Raw genomic sequence first — 18025 nt, 5'->3', positions numbered from 1 at the left:
AACCTATCACCCAGCCCTATCCAATCAACCAGACCATGGCATTAAGTGCCTCATCCAGGCTTTTCTCAAACACCTCCAGGGTTGGCGACTCCACCACCTCCCTGGGCAGCACATTCCAATGGGCAATCACTCTCTCTGTGAAGAACTTCCTCCTAATATCCAGCCTATACCTCCCCTGGCACAGCTTGAGACTGTGTCCCCTCGTTCTGCTGCTGGGTGCCTGGGAGAAGAGACCAACCCCCACCTGGCTACAACCTCCCTTCAGGTAGTTGTAGACAGCAATGAGGTCACCCCTGAGCCTCCTCTTCTCCAGGCTAAACAGTCCCAGCTCCCTCAGCCTCTCCTCATAGGGTTTGTGTTGCAGATCCCTCACCAGCTTCGTTGCCCTTCTCTGGACACATTCCAGTACCTCAACATCTCTCTTGAATTGAGGAGTCCAGAACTGGACACAATACTCAAGGCATGGCCTGACCAGTACTGAGTACAGGGGAAGAATAACCTCCCTTGTCCTGCTGGCCATACTATTATCTAGTGACACAGTGGAGACCACCGCAGCTAAAAGAGCTGGGCAACACGGTTCTTGTGTTTGTGGCATGTCCCTGGAAAAATACTAAGCTAAGAAGGAAAATAATGTAAACAGCAGAAAGAAAGCCTCCCCTGTTTCATACTTCTTAAGTGTGTCTGGTTTGCATCTGTTACTACATCTTTCACTGAATAACTTCTTTTTATATATATATACATATGATTGGCAGTTTGAAAATGTGGCTTTACTCTGATTAACTCTGCTTTTTGTCTTTTTAAGCCCATGTTTCTCAGGCTATGTTAAGACATGCAAAATCAACACATGGAACGATTTATTGAAATGCCAGGCAGGTTTGACAGGTGCAGTAGAAATTCATTGGTTTCACAAATTAAAACAGCTGCAGTTTATAGGTGGTGAAACTGCAGTAGAAAGGGGCTTCATAATTGTTAGTTCATTTAGTGTTTGCTGTTTTGTCTTTGAAGTACTGAGTCATTTCCCAGTCTCCAAGGAGGACTCTAAGATCTGTTCCTCAAATGGATGAAGCATCTAGTCTCTAGAGAGGAAGGGGAAGCTTGATAAAAATTCAAACAAATTTCAGAGTAGACTGAAATATAACCAGAAGGTGTAGTTTTCTCCTCACGGGACTAGAAATAGATGTTGCTTGCAGTTTTGGGAGCAGGAAAAGCTATAAATACTAGGTCCACCTTTCAGATAGACTCAGCTAGATTTCATTATGTATCTTGAAAAGAATATCATGCACAGAAAGTTTTGAATCATTAACCAAAAAATGTTAACCTCTTAAGAGTCTCCTGTACAAAGGAGTTTTATGTTCATTCTGAGCAGCTGCTGCAAGATGTTTTCTTTACAAATTATTCAGGACTATGTTATCAAATAGTGACAGTTATGTACTAAGTGGTGACATGCCCCACAAATTCATTTTGATTATCCTTACTGAGAGGAATTAAGATGAAAAAAATCAGTGAAATTGGTCATATTTGACACAGGATTGATTTGTGAAAACTCTTGAATTACAAAACCTTCTCCTAGCTTAACTCTCAATTGAAGGTGGTGGTTTAAGATATAAGGGTTTGCTCAGAGTAAAGTGATATTATAAATCCTGATTGAAATGTATCTGTGCCTCACACACTGCTATACACAGCATCTCAGCTGGGTTGTCATTTAAAAATGGCTAATTTGAGCTTGGAGGATTTTCTGTTTCTCCTCAAACAGTGTTCTTAGCAACTGAACAGCAAAGGCAAACTGGCACTAGAAAAAGCTACAAAGAGAAAGGATAAATATTTTCCTGGAAGATGTGCCTTTGAGCAATGATACCTCCTTTGAATCAGGAGCAGAAGAAGAAAAGCATTTCCCTTGTCTGTGTCACCCAGAAGTCTGCTAGATGAGAGGAACTCATTCCTGAGAGCTTCTGAGTGCTCAGGTAGGGCTCCTGAGTTGAGGATGTGCAGCCTGCCCCATGACACTGTAATGCCACATTGCAAGAGAGTCCACATGGGCTGCTGAAGTCCCTGTTGACAGATCCCAGCCCAGCCTTGCCTTGTAAAGGAGCTGACCTGTAAAAAAAAACCTGTCGTCTCTCATCTGGAGCTGCTCCAGGAATATTGGAGCATGCTGAGGTATATGATCTGTCTTGCAGCTCTGTGAATGTTGTGATATGTCTATCTTGCAGGGCCAGAAGGAGTGGTCACTCTAAATCAGCTTGATTAATGATCCTGGCTGCCTTAAAGATCAATAAAAAAACCCGATGATGGTATGCAATATTATATAACAAATTACAAGGGTCACCATCTGCCAAATCAAAAGGAGATGAGTGAAGTGCAGTATCAGGCTCAAATTAGGAATAGGAAAGTTATTAATTTCAGGCCACACAAAGTATGCTTCACTGCTCTCAACAGTATGAAGCTTTTGACTGAACAGCTACGGATGTGTACTGAAGGGGACTAGATGCTTCATCCAGTCATGCATTGTGTTCAGCCACTGCAGCCATTATTCTTGGACTGCAGCTAAGCTTTATAATGCTGTGGTATTTCAGCCCAGACTACTGCAGGATGCAAAATAATTATTGCATCAGAACACTGGAAGAGAGAAAAAGCGAGGTGAGAGATCTTTGCTCTGCTTGAGTTTTTTTTTTTTCTTCCATTCAGCTATCTTTTCAGTCCATCCACATCTGACCATGTATTCCCCGGCTCCTGTGTCTGGCTCAGATGCTCACAGTACCCTGCAGATTGCTTTGAGGTTTTGATTAATAGATGTGGGACGTGGTGTTTATCAGAGCAGGAGTTCAAATAAATGTTGCCTTGGTTTGCTGACAATTAGATGTGCTCATATGAAATAGGGAATAGAGAAAGAGAAGGTAGGAGCGAGCAGCCTCAGAATGTTTGGACAGGCTTTGGGGTCGCATTGTTCGTGTTGTTTTTATTTGATCTAGATGAAAAGCATTTTTAACTTGGTAGCCTGGAAAGATTAGGCTTGCACATACACAATAAACCCCATTTTGTTTTGTTTTCCTCTTTGACATAATACACAGAGAGAGGGTGTTTATACTCCAGCATGGACAATGAATCTATTATCTCATCTCCTGTAGAAACAAGTGCCATCAGTGCTTACAATTGATCCAAGAGCTCTTACCTGATTCCAACACATCAGTTATTTATTTATTCACAGAGAAAAGAATCCCATGAGACTAACAATTGTTATCAAGGACAACATGGAGGGAAGGAAGAGAGGAAAACCCTAAGTGGTGCCTGTTCTGTTGTTTAGGTTTTTTTTTTTCTTATGCCGCTTTTAAAACAAATCAGGCAGTCAATACCAGAGCACAGCAAAAGCTAATTTAGCTATCAATGTGAGACATGGGGTTTACAGACTTTCTTCTGCACCACTGGAAGTGGCAGGAACTTTTCCATTAACTGGAACTGGAAAATCAGCCAGGCAGCTGTCTGTGTTCTCATTAACACTTGTTACTGACATTACTGGTGTGTCTAAGCTTTCTGTTGCTCTTTGTGCCTTGACTTACATGGATGCAACTTGCTCAGCAGGATTATTTAAGCCCGTACTTAGAGTGTCCAAACACCTTAAGTCATTTTGGTATTCGTCATATTTTCGGATTGATGGCCAGCTGCAGTCACATGCCAACATATGTTTGTAAGAATCTTGCCTTTGCTGACTTGCTACTATGACCTGGAGACATTCACACTTGAGATCATAAAAAGCTGCCTTAACTACTCAAATGTTAACACTGCAGGTGATGACAACAACAAATATAGAAACATTTACTATGCTTCCTCTTAGATACATTTGATTTCTGCCAGATGCTCTTATGGCAAGTGATATAATATGGTCTGGGAAAGAGTGTGTGTGTCTGTGTGTATGTCTAAATAGCAATAAAGTGCTGATGAAAGACCACAACAAAAGCCTCAAAATGCTCACCACAGCACAACAAACATGAGCAAACATGTGGCACTGAACAGGTCAAATTCTCAGCATGAACCAGGAGTGTACCTGGGACTGGGGAACCCACAAACACTTCCCAGCCCTCAGACTCAGGTACATACCCCTTGATGTGCTGGGATGATTGTGTTCTTTTTTTTATACAGTGTTTTCTGTGGGAGGAAACCTTGGGATGTGAGCTGAAGGAGAACTGTGTGCTGAGCATGGTGAAGTTATGGACATTTACACAAAACCAGTTTGCCCATTGGCTGTATCTCACAAATCCATCTTGCTGGAGTGTGGTAGTTTTAAGCTGTACCTTTAAAATTTTCCACCACACTGGAGGCAGAAGGAGGTGGTAGGATGTTATTACATGTTCCAAATAAAAAAAGCCACAGAACTAGGGTAGGTCATTCCTCTGATTGAGCCCTTATGGTCTCAACAATTGCAGGGAGATCATGAAAGCCATCAAGTTCAGACCATCACACATACCTTCATATGCTCTCCTTTATGACAATTATTAGTCACATCTATACGCAGCCACAAAGGTGGAAGCTCTCCACAAAGAATTAATGATGGAATGTCAGAAGAGGATAGAAGGAGAAATGGAACCCCAGAGAACTGGTACAGATTTCCCTAGGGCTTGTAGAAATCCTGTTGCAGCCAGGGTTGCATTCCTCTGTCTTGCAATACCTTCTGCCTGTGACCAAAGTGTGCTGGGGCTGTTGTAAAGAGCATGCACCCCTCCAGCATGAGCTGTGACCAACTCATCCTTCCCTGGATCTCCTTCACATGCAGGCAACCTTTCTCCTGCCACTTGGAGGGCTGATCCCTCCATGAATCCAGGCCGTGTTCATCCAGGCCTGTGTGGAAACAGCGTGGTCTGTTCTTCAGTCTCAGCCTGCTTTTTACAGTGAGCAGCTTTTGAGTTTGCAGAGAAACTTGTAAATGATGACTCTGCAGTGAGCTGTCCTTCACTTTCTTTTTTTTTTTTTTTAAATAAAATGTGATTATTAACCAACAAAGTGACAGATCTCAGGGCTCTGGAGGGGAAAAAAATAGCTTGAGGTGATTTGACTTTTTTGCTGCGCTGCATTTCCTATGGGACATGACAAATTGAATGTAAAGCCAGCTAGAGAGTAGTGATATCTCTCAGTCTGGGCATTAATCGGCCTGCCTCTCGTTTACCACTTTCCATTTAAGTAGGTGACTGTATAGAGTTTGAACAATGGAGCTTTTCATTCTGTAATCTCCCTAATTGTACTTTAAATAGGTTTCCTTACAGCCGCTCAAAAGGCTGTGGGGGAGATGATTCCAAGAGCTCCCTCTCCACCTAGGGTGTACATAATGGATGACAATTCAGATCCTGGTCTGAGGTGCAAAGAGATAACGCCGGGAAAAGGAAAGAAGGGATCAAATGAACTGCAATTGGAGAAGGAGAAAAGTACATTTGATATCACTGGGAGGCAGAACTAAAACACATGTGCACACTGACCTAGATCACAGTCAAGGCATTTGATACTGTCTGGTAGGGAAACAAATATCCAGAGACTTTGCAATGAAACATGTAAATAGGAGGTGACTGAGAGCCATAAAAACCCATGAAGTGATGTAAACATGAACATTCATGAATAGAAATTTCAGTACCCAAGAGTTTAAGCACACATAGTGGTTTATAGCAATCTCCCCCCCGCAAAAAACCCAAACCAAAACCAGGAAAAAAGACCATCCAAAGCTTCATAGGAAGAAAATGCTGCCATACAGAGCATGTGGATACATAGGCCATCTGATTAAATTCAATACTTTTGTGCTGATGGGTGTGTTGTTTCACTGAGCACTGGCTGATAATAATGGGACTCTAAGAATATTTTCACAGTCTCCTTTAAACCATTCCAGCATTCAGTTTACTCTCAGTTCTCATCAGATGTTTCCAATTTTAGATATTTAATGGCCTATCAAATTTGCCTACAAACTCACACCCTTCTTCTTTCACATTCATATTTACTGGCCCATAGTACGAGTATTCACACTGTATGGTTAAATCCTACTAAAATCAGTAGTCTGCACCAGGCACTGAGACTTAATGAAGTGACTCTTAAATCCACAAAGGGCCTAATTCCTTTGGCAAGAGATCCCAAAGAGCAAGACATTAGATCTCTTGTGTAAAGGTGACATTTCATTTTCAATGTATTCAGCACTCTTGAGAGCAAAACCTTCAGCTGGGAAGTCAGCAAACAAGCTTGTCGGTGTCCTAAGAAGCATGGGGCTTTCCAGAGTCTTCAAAGCCAGAAAGGACACACCAGGATGGCCACTGGTGCCATTGGCACCTCCTTCCCTCCAGCAAAAGCCACATCTGCACTGGTAGCAGCCTTAGGCTGTTGTTTCTCTCATGGAAAATATTGCTCTTGATTACAGTGATGGGGACTGGCTTATGAATACCTGATTAAAGTATAAAATGTGCTGAGTCAACTGATGCCATTGACAACTGAGCCATATGAAATTAAAAGCTGTATCTGTTTGTTATTACATAAGAGGGAGAGCCAGGAATGGAAAAACCCCTGGAACTTGGCATATCTCATTTAATCACATCTGCAAATTTTCTAGTCTGAGTGATTATCACTGTTGGATATCATGGTTTTAGGAAGTAAAGCAAACAAAGAAACTAGAGCAAACAAGAGTTAGAAAATATTAAAAGTAATTTTTTAATATTGTCCATCTTTCAGTAATATTTTAGGCCATGCTTGAACTGTTCTCTAAGAACAGTCAGAGTTCAACTTAGTTTGGGATTAATGAGATGGCTACTATCTAGAAGGGTGTACAACCCTCTTTGAATTCACTTACCTTGGAAGAATGGGAAAATTTTTTGTCAGTTTGTTTATGGTCATTGCAAGAAATAGAAGAAATACCAAATAATTTGGACTAGTTGCAAAGATCCCTTGATGGTCCACCAAAACCAGAAGTGACAGAGTATAGAGGCGTACTTAAATTTATTCCCAGCCACAAAGGTCTGTGAGTGCGAAGCTGATTGCATTTGCTCCAAACACAGTGTGCTATCTCAAAGCTAAAAAATATTCACATCATTTGATTTGAAATGTGGAATATTTATATTTGGAAAAGTTGAAATGAGCTGCTTTGGCATCTTCAAGACTCTTTCTTTTCAGAAATTATTTGTGTTATTGGATGCATCCAAGCTGGTCTTCTTTCACAGATAATTTTGGTAAATTATCTTTTTCTTGCTCTGATTTTTCTCTCCAAGCAAAGCAAGACAAATATTCCCTGAAACATCTTGAATCAACTTCTAGCTAACAGCAGTAATGCAGTATCTGGTGAATCTCTTGCCTGTCCACATGGATGGGTACAGATTATCTCTTGCTCAACCTTAGAAAGCAGCAAGAGGCACTCGCTCTGAGCGTGACAGGATGCTGACAGGATGCTACTGCACTGCAACCGACAGGCAGCTGCTCAATACACACCACCAGCAAAGCAAACTTATGTCCATCTGCAAAGGCCTAAGAGGTTGCAGCTTCAAAGAATTAGTGTGGGAACAATGAATCACATAAATGCCCTTACAGCTTAACCAGAAATTATTGAGCACTCTACAACAGGCAGCTGTGCAATAGAAGTAATTTCTAGCAGACATGAGTTGTTGATGAGAAAAAGGCATAAAGAAACATCATGACTATTTATGATGGGACAAGAGAAACTGGGAACTCTTTCTGTTCTGCTCTGTCCTGCTCAGATTATTTCAGACACACTTAAAGAGTCAGCTGCTTACACTTTGTAAACGGTGGATGAAGTTGCCTGGGGTGTATAAAGAGCCTTGCCTTGGAAATGAAAGTACGGAAATCTTCTGAAGCAGTTCAGGACAGAATTGCTTCCGGCAGCCAGGAGCAGACTCTAGTTTATTTACTGGTAGATGGATATCATGGTAAAAATAAAAATAATAGTATATTTAAATAATAAATACTCCTTACATTGCCATGAAGTATGATGCACTAGAATTTTGGTATCTGAGCATCATACAATGCCCTAAATAAAAAAAAACTATATCTGCTCCTTGTTAAGCTGTCTTTGTCAGTCAGGGAAGAAACTATGTGAAATTTCTTCAAAATTATTGTACAATTCAGTGTGGGAGTTGCTTAGTGGAAGCAAATTCAAAAGAAATTAAGCTTTGCACTTTGAAATCTTTACTGACATTTAAGATAGTCCAAGTCAAACATAGCTACAGATTTAAGGCACTTGTCTAGTGAAAATGTAAATATTAAACATGCAAAAATCTTTGAAGTTTATGAAGGTCAAAGCTAGACAAAAAGCCTATAGTGTAGACTTACAATTCAGTGACTAATATATAAGCATAACATTTAAATAAACTTAACTGAGTCACTCTGAAAAGCAATATATAAATTACAAACATCAATAGAAACCTGAGACCTGCCTAGCTAAGCCCAGCAAAGCTGTTTTTCTTCAGAAGTCTTAGCCTTGCTGCAGCAAAGGTACTGCCAATTCATACTTCCAGATTCAAATCAAAATTTTCAATGCTTTTGGATAGGGATACCTGTTGAAAATCGGTGGTGAACCATTTCATTTTTCACTCAGAGTGTTCATAACAATTACCACACTCTTCTGTGCATGTTGCTTTGCATGATCTATCAGTTTCAAAAGGCAAATGCAGGGTTTGCCTGCAGAGGGGTACGGAGGAATCTTGGTCTGAATTAGCTGAAGATGTGAAACTAGAGATTACTTAAATGTAATCAAAATTATCATGGTCTTTCCAATCCAGAATAAAATCTGAATTTTTAATTTAGAGAAATAAAGGAAATAGCTACAAAATGAACCATGCCCATCTTCATTCTGAAAAAAAAAAAAAAAAAAACAAAAAACCAAACAAAAACCAAACATTGTCTACACAAAAACTGACTGTGTATTTACCTAATTCATTCTTGGGTCAGTGGACATTAACACATCGACGTAGACAAGTTCTAAAAATAACAAACATGCCAGCTCTCAATGTGCCATGTTGGCACCCACTAAAGTGGCAGCCCCTTGCTCAACTCTCTCAGGAAGCTGTGGGCCAGGTCTGGGCATGCAGGCAGGCGGCACAGAACCCCAGCTTGGTGCCTTGGTCAGAGGCAAACACTTCAGAAAGAAGAAAAACAACTTCCCTGGGCTTAGCTATGCAGGTCTTGGGTTTCTGTTGATGCTTGTAGAATATATATTACTTATCAGAGTGACTCATTTAAGTTTATTGAAATATTGTGTATATTTCACTGAGTCAGCATGGCATCCTGGACTGAGCAAATGTGGCTGGATGCATGTGAACCTGAACTTTGCCTGATCTTACAAAGGAAAAATACAATTGTTTTAAGCCTTTTCTCTGTCAACGTATTTGAACTGTGGGTGTGCTAACCTATTTGAACTGGTTCCAACCATTAAAAAAACCAAAAAATCTCCTTCTAGCCCATTCAGTATCAAAGCTAGTTACTCCTGAAATATTCCCACTTTAGTTTCCCTAAAGCCCTGTTGCACTGAACAGAACAATAGTTAGACCACAGCAGCGTTCATAATCATATCCCTTCATCTCTCAGTACAAGCTGCAATGTACAAATAATATGGACCTATGATTTGAAAACATCCACTGAATCCAACACTTTTAATCAGCAAAAACTCATTAAAGACAAAGCTATGCACCTGAGGTAAAACTAGGAGTCAGTCTGGCATAAACAATGATAAGAGATGTTTAGGATTCACCCTGAACTGAGGGAACACTTGCTGATGCTAGAGCCAGAAGATAAAACCTACACTTGGGTGTGTACAGCTTGATAAAATGCACACTCTGTTACTTGCTCTCATCATTACCATTCACATGAGTCAAAGCACTGGAGGGTGACTTTTAATTTATGATCATTACGCTGCTGAATGTATATTTCATTGCCATTAAAAGGTAGAGCTACAAGTTAATTTGATAGATTTGGCTGTATCAGCAGTACCTAGGCTGTATTTTGAATGCTCCTTAATAGGCAGACAGACTGGATATCTATAAATGGGAACACAGGACAGTGAAACAACAGGTAAAGCTACAACAGAAATTATTGATTAACTGTGTCACTGCAAATGTCCTGAATTTGAAATCATAAACCCAAACCTCACTGAGTCTTAATGAAATCTAAACCCCAGATTTGCATTCAAATTCCTGCTCGAGTTGATGCTGCATGCAATCAAGCAGTCTCAAGTGAAAGATTGGGCCATGACTCTTGAATTTTTAAGAAAAACTTAATCTCATTATAGCCTAGGCCCTTCCCTGTTGTCTGATTTTTCTTTCATGCACACTTTTGCACACTGTGTGAACCCATATTGGCACAACCGAAGATGCAGGACATGAAGGACGAAAGGCAGAACCAGGTCAGAAAACAACAGATCACCAGGCCCAGTTTAAAAAGGACAAAATGAAGCAATTTAGTCCTCTCAGAAAAACATTCAACATTATGTTTCCCATAATAAAACTACACTGGAAAATCAAGCATGGGTTTTTGATCAGAAATATAATTATTCTTTTCAACATATCAGATTCTGGAATTAGATCAAGACACACAACCATTAATTTACTTGGTAATACCAGTATATTTAATTATGTGTTTAACAATCATAGAATCAATTATGCTTGGCAAATGTGTTTAAAATCCACTGGGGTCAAAAGATCAGTTTCAAAACCTGTTTATTGAAATAAAATCTGAAGAAAATAACCCTTCCCCCTATGACTTCAACTTTTAGCCTTAAGCTAAAAAAAAAAAAAAAAAAGTCAGGATAAGAAAAAGAATGAGCCAACAATCTCTCTGCACTAGTACAGAATTGTGTGTTCAGGAAATGGCAGAATTTCTTGCTTTTGGGTTGAGGCTTTGTAGAGGCCATATTTTCTAATGCATAAATATGTTTGTAATGTTCCTAATTAATGATGAGCTAATGGGGGGTGGCCCTGCTGACTGCAGGGGAGTTGGACTAGATGACCTTTGGAGGTCCCTTCCAACCCAAAGCATTCTATGATTCTATGATTCTAACTACAACAGCAGAGATGTTCAGTAAAACACATACATTGGTTTCAACATCCTGGAAAAATTATTCCCTAGAACTTTAACAACTTGTGTTTCAACTCTGCAAAATTTGTTACAAAAGCATGCAGACATGATACCTGCCAGTTGGAGCATCAACTACAGCAAGCAAAAGGGGAGCTGACACTGTAGGGATGCTGCAGAGCATGGAAGTAGGAGCTAACATCATCTACCTTAAATGTTTATAAAAAGTGCAAGTGAGGAATGCAGCGGGAAGTGTCTCATTTGTCCATAGAAGGACATCTATTTGCTTGGTTTCCACAGAGAGGAAAGCACAGTTTCCCTAGCCTGGAGATTTCCTTCAGGTCAGCACAGCAGGGCAATTTCAGGTGTATCATTCATGGAGGAGTCACCAGCAGAAGGCTGGTTAGACATGTTTCATTCTGTTTGTTTATCATATGTGATCCTGGTAACTGGTTGCTGCAATACAGACTTCCACTGTTAATCAAAAACTTGGCATGACTAATGTAACATTAAATGTTTCTTTTCCTGATGCAAAGCATCCTCTAATGGAAAATACAATTTCCTAATGAAGCATGGCAGTGCTGAGGCCAAGTGTTTTTTCTGGTTTTTTTTCCTGCAGAAGCAGAGGACACAAGCACTGTACACCCTGATGTGAGTCCCTTGCAGCCCTTCACCTCTCCCCTGCACAGACAGGAGACTGAGCTCAAAGAGCAAAGAGGTTGCCTCTTGTCAGTAGGAAGCTGGTTGAGTTGTCAGCTCTGTCTGTCTCAGCCTTCTTTCTCTCAGCTGGTGAAACCTATCCTGATCCTTTCCTATCTATCACACTCAGATGAGAGTTTTGGTCAGAGTAAGTGCAAATATAGCACAGCTCATAAGGTGATCTCATCACAGTAACAAAATGACTTGGAAACAGAGCTCTGAAAGGTCTCTGACTCCTCATTTGCCTTGTTAGAAAATCCAATATCTTTGGTTCACACAGCAGAAAACAGACTGTCACAGAATTGAAAGGCAGAACAAACAAAGTGCACACAGATGACATCGTGCCATGGGAGCACAGCATATTATGCTCATAAATAGTCCTTCCTACTGTAGGGCACTGAGCCCTAGCTGAGATGGTGCAGAGACAAGGAGAAGGCAGGGGTAGGCAGGCTGGAGGAGCTGTGTCAAAATTTGGGGCAAGTCAACACGAGAAACTGACTCTTGAATGTAGTGATGGGAGTCACAGAAAAGGCTGAGATAGTGTATGAAGTTAGAGATGAAACAAAAGATACTGCTGTAGAGAAAGGACTGCAGAAAGCTTATAGCATTACAGTTGGTATACTCACAAAAACCAGCTTCTTTCTCTCCACAGGGGGAATGGAGCTCTTTAGGCTGGGGGTGCTTGCTTTGTGTGGTTGTCTTACTCTTCTCAGCAGTCTATTGTGTATATATTTACAGCTTTATAAAGACTGAAAACTATGTGTTACAGCTAAACAGATCAGTAAATTCTTCTCAGCATAAAGACCCTGGCTGTGGTGCATGTTCATGTGTGAACCCTGACATGGCCTAGTACTTCCTCCCATAGAAAAATGCTCCTAACTCAGTATGGCACCTGATTATTTTCCTCAATCGGTGTCTTCATCTGCATCAGAAACCCTGCTGCACCATGCTAGAAGCTGACATACAGCAAAGAGAGTTCACAACCTTTTTCTGTGTTGGCAGGTACGAAGGTGGATTAAGAGCCCGATGGTCAGCGTTGAAAAGCACCCACACAGCAGCCTCAAATACCCAGGGTCCACTGTGGTGCATTTACCTCCAGGGGATTCAGAGCTTGACCCTCCTCTGTGCCAAACCTGCCTGAGCGACCACCCTTTCCAGCGAGGCATCGCTCCTCAGGAGGCTGAGTCCTGCTCCTGGGGGAGCCAGAGAAGTACCAAAGTAAGCCACTCTTTCCTTCCCCCTAACTGCATTTACGTGTTTCACACTGCTGAATGGGTCTGTACCTAGAAGACTGTGATTCCCTTGGAGAGAGGGGATTCTCCAAAATCCAAAAGTCTGTGATCCAAGGCTGTTGTGCACATCTGGACTCTGCTTTCTACCTTGAGCTTTGAGACCCATGGACTGCATGAGAAACGAAGGGTTCTTCACCAAAGTGATGTGGTCTTGTAGTATTTGAACAGATTAGTAGTTACAGTAAGTAGTATGTCCCTGTTTCACAGAAACTGAGATGAGGAGAGATGATGTTGTCCTTCCAAAATAATGAAAAGAACCAGGACTTGATCATTTTTGGCCTTCTGTCCCACAGTTACAAGACCACCCTTATTCCACCCTTAAGCCATATTTAGCTTTCTCTTTAGAAACAAGAATTTGGCTCAAGGAGTTTTCCTGAGCAGGGGGTGAACAATTCAGTGGGTCTTTCAAGCAGAAGAAACCTTGGTTTGCCTTCAGGCATGCTAGTGTATTAAAAATGACATAATTCTGAGTGTAGTGCTGGGCGGCTGCACACGGAGGGGAAGGCAGCAAAAGTGCCAGGGTGGAGATGAAGTGGTCAAGGTGGGGCTTTTCTGAGGCAGATTTTGGACCTTTCATTTATCATTCAGATCCACATGACACCCATGGAGAAAAGGTGAACACAGGGAGAAAGTTTTGCTCAGAGCCCATCATCCCTGACAGAACTGTCTCTGCCTGGAAATGGTTCACACACAAGAAAAGGGAGAGAGTTGTAGAAGCATAAAAGCAAACAAATAAGAATCTTTCCAAGTACAAAGCAGAGCAAATGTGACAAGGCATTTGTCAGAGCCTTAGCACAGAGCTCACAGCAGAAACATTTTTTCATGCTACGTCTGCTGCATTTTTAAACAGGGAAATTCAAACACCAAGTAAACATTGAAGTCCTGTGTACTTCAGAAACCCAGCAAAGTCATTTTGGTGAAACATATGCACAAGCAGAGGGGCTAATTACTCCTCCATTTTACTTCATTAAGAAGATTAACTTTGCTCAGGATGAAGCGTTATAAAATGAAAGCACCAAAGATGGAGGCTTCTGCAAATCCTTTGCCTTGCCGTAAATCACTTGTACTCCTACACAGCTGTAGGGCCTCACACTGATTCCCATTAGGTTTTACATGCACATGGGATAGATTTGGCTGAACACAGATCATCCCAGACCTGTCTCTCCTTCTCCTTACTGCAGACAGCAGAGAGGCTGCTTACTCAGCAGCTGGAGTCTGCTGCAAGAGAGAAATTTTGCATCCTGATTTAAAAAAAACCCGTTGTCTGGCAAAAGACTCCTTGGATAAAGCTACCCTGCACAGGGAGTCTTTTAAGTAAGTTAAAGCAGAAGAGTCTTTGATGTGATTAAAGGTAAGGTCGCTGCCTCTTTTTCTACAATGAAACCAGGCAGGAAGATCTTAATAAGAAAGGCTGAAGGAGTCCCATGTCTGACCTTTTCCAGGTTTAAAGAGAATTTCTGGGTGAGATTCTGTTCAGGGGTTACAAATGGCACAAGACAGTTAAATGTGAAATAACTCCCTTCACTTTAAACCAATGAACTTGAACAGAGACAGTCCATATTCCAAGGAGAAGAGAATGTGGTCTATGTTAAATCAGCAGGGAACCTGGAGTGTGCCAGCAGACTCTCCTGGCTAATTCTTGCCTCTTTTCCTCCACTGCTCTTCCTTTCTGCTTTTCAATATTGCAACCAGGTGCTGGTACAGTGATTACAGTTCCTTTTGTGCTATGCCCAGTACCAACACATGCAAGGATCCTATTGACTCCTGTCCTTTTGCTCAAGGACAAATTACTTCAACAAGAAATCAGCTGTGTAATATTATTAAAGGCTTACTGTAGGCATAAGCTTTCTCTGACATATTTCAGGCTATTCTGATCTGTTTGAAAAAGGCCTTCTAAAAACCAACCTGATTAAACCACATTACCCAAGGGAACTCCTGTCTGTATTCCTATTCTTATTTCTGACACAAAAGCAGGGAAAGAAATCACTACTGCTTGTTTACTGTGATGGTAATCATGCAGTGGGGTCTTCAAAAATCAATGTGATGTAAATAAGATTATATTGAAACTGAAAGCATTTTAAGTAATGAGGGGGGTTTTCTTATGATATGCTTCCATTTCCTCTTCCACAGGCTTTTCTATTAAGGCATGTGTCAGCTGGAGTTTATAAATGATTACTGATGTAACCTCTACTAAGTCTCCTCTAGTGTTTGTGTGATAGTATATTCTCTCTGTAGTTGTATAGCACTTTTCCACATTGTATACAGTGGACTAGGCAATGTCCAGGCATTGCCAGAAAACCAATGCTAATTTGCACAATACTGACTTACATAGGTATATTATTGTTTTTTGGTAACTGATGTGTATTAGTTGTATGGAAGCTTCTGTTTCTTCTACCAGTGTTAATAGCTGAAGCTCTACAGGCTTTGGACCACTGCCAGGATAATGATTTGCAATAACCATTCCTTGCTTTTCCATGTCTATCTACATACTTCAGGTTGCATAAAACTTACTATCTTGATGAGAAGGGTAAATTTCCTTTCAAAATAAATTGTCATTCTTTAAGATGAATAACCCATGTAAATAGATTCGTTTTGAATGAGTGGGAAAACCACCTTTTAGATGTGCTTAGGAATCTACCAAACAGGGAGAGGGGAACATTAGTGAAAATTAGGTGTGATTTAAACCTCTCAGAGGAGGGTTTACCAGGATGGGTTATTAGAGAGAAATCATACCCACATACATTCACACACAAAAATCTTTCATATTCTACATGATCTGCTGCTCACAGTGTATTGTTATGTCCTAGTTTCAGACCTTTCCCTAAACAGGCAAAAGATAACAGACCTTGTTAGTGAGATCAAATTATTTTTTCTTTTTTTTTTTCTCAGAGCCAACAGCTAGGTTCAAGGCTTTTTCTGTTCTTTTCACTTTGTCGAAAAAGGCTTCTTGCTGCCCTATCTATCAACTGGCCTTTGTCCTGAAGCACCACGGACACATCTTTATGCAGCAGACCAAAGCCCTGAATGTCTAGAGCTGTCTTTTCTTTCCAAAACTAAACAAAAACCCTGTGCTGCCCCTAGCTAGGGGACAAGTGGAAGGAAAGAACAAACCAATGTACTTACTCCATTTCAGCAACATGATTTTAAACTGCTGGGAGCACCTCTGTGTGTTGGGCACAGCCACTGCTCCGTGACTGGGGGCTCAGGGATGCTGAGCAGGGCACTGAGCCCCACCAGCCCCCATGAGGGATGTATCCTCACATCAGGTGTGATGTGGCGGATTTGGCAGAGTTTTGGTCTCTTTGCCCTCTCTTGCTGCTGCTGTGGGACTGGCAGTGGAAAAGAGATGGAGGCTGCTGAGGCAGAGGCCAAATCTTCTTCACCCACTGCAGTGGGTGAAGGAACACCAGTAAAGTCTTAGGGCTGCAAAGAATCAAGTGTTGCCTCCTTTTTGGACAAGTCCTGTCCAGCTTATTGGAAGTTAATTACTCTCAAAGACACTTCTGGATCATGTTAGATCAATAGCTGGAATTTATTTTACTATTAAAAAGCATTTAAAGCTCCTGTGTATGGAAGAGTTCTTGATTTCAGTCAGATTTCAGCACTTTACCATATTTCAAGTCTTGCTTCAAATTTGAGGAATGTTGAAAAAAATATATTGAAACCAAACATTAGGCAATTATTTGAGATAGCTTTACTTGTGAAACTCTCTTATAAATAGCACATGGCTTCTAGAAACCTGCATCTGACATGGGGTAAGAATATGTTTCAGATGAAATACATTGTGTAAAGGGTCATCATAAAAATGAATGCCTTTTAATGGACTAGGAAAATGTGGAGATGAGAAAAAAGATGTAGCTGTGTAGCTCTCTGTAAAGAAAGAGTTTGGTGGCAGATCTGATTAGGCTTTTTATGCAAACATTGTTTTCTCACACATTTTGGATAAAAAGCCCTCCTACATTTAATGATCTGCATTGGCAGTGAGGCATCATGTGATTTACACCCTGGTAAGTGCTAGTTAATACACAAACATATGCACATATGCAATAAAGGAAATGGAAATCCTGAAAGCCCAGTGTGGGACAATTAATCCCAGAATGAAAATAAGTGAAAAAAAATGCTGCAATAAAACATAATTTGAAAAAGAAAAGTAGGGGGGGAACAAAAAAAAAAACCCTCACATAACAGAATCATTCAGTGAAATCAAATCTGGAGAGGACTGTGAGAGCCTAGGCAAATTAACAACCTGATGGCAGATTACACTTGATAAAGACAGAAACATGGTAATGCACTTTGATGGAATAATTAGAAATACTCAGAACACACTGCAGGGTCTTAAATTAACTGTGATTATTCCAGAAGGCAGCTCTGGGTGCCACAGAGAATAGCTTACTGAAGACCTGAGCTCAGGGCAGCCCAGAAGGTCAATCATACATCCATCAAAGCAGATCCTCTACCCATTAATCAAGGAGTACAGCCCCTCACTCACTGTTTTCACTTCTGGAGGCATATGGGAATGAAGGGACATAAATATATCCACTGTGGGTGAGGACAGACCAGTGATTCCAGGGAAAAAAAATTGCCTGGGAGAGGACTTGCAGGCTAAATTGTGTCATTCTTTCCTGTCGTCTCTATAATGAGATCCACTCTGAAGTGGTTTGCAGAAGCCTTAGTAAGTAGGTTCTTTGGGAAGAAATTGCCAAGGAGCAAAGGACAGACAGAGGCCAGTGGTGGAATGAGACTACAGCTCAGGCTGACATTTGGTATGAGAAACCAAATGTCTTGTGCATGCTGGAACCTCCCCACATGGGGATTCAGGAAACACTTGTGAAGATCATTTCTATACATTTTGAGTTCCTTTTTATCCATTCTTGTAACCAGGAAAAGCTTCTGATAAGAAAATAACCATATTCTTAAGCTCATTCCAGAAAAAAAAAAAAAATATGGCCTTCCATTTGCCTGTTCCATTGCAAAACTGAAAAGTAAGGATAGGTCTGGAA

The 18025-nt window shown here is 40.9% G+C and overlaps 1 protein-coding gene across 1 annotated transcript in view; it reads left to right on the top strand.

Annotated features, from left to right (window-relative positions):
- SGK1 (serum/glucocorticoid regulated kinase 1) overlaps nucleotides 1–18025 on the top strand; it is an 82965-nt gene that overhangs the window by 14194 nt on the left and 50746 nt on the right. The window contains exon 2 of the mRNA XM_054398124.1: nucleotides 12736–12951. Coding sequence (XP_054254099.1) covers nucleotides 12736–12951 — 216 coding nt within the window. The remainder of the gene's footprint in view (nucleotides 1–12735; nucleotides 12952–18025) is intronic.

This window comes from Indicator indicator, chromosome 2 (assembly GCF_027791375.1).
Source record: "Indicator indicator isolate 239-I01 chromosome 2, UM_Iind_1.1, whole genome shotgun sequence".
Classification (NCBI taxonomy): Eukaryota; Metazoa; Chordata; class Aves; order Piciformes; family Indicatoridae; genus Indicator; species Indicator indicator.
The sequence above is the reverse complement of the archived record's forward strand: the minus strand, read 5'-3'. Positions and strand labels throughout refer to the sequence as shown.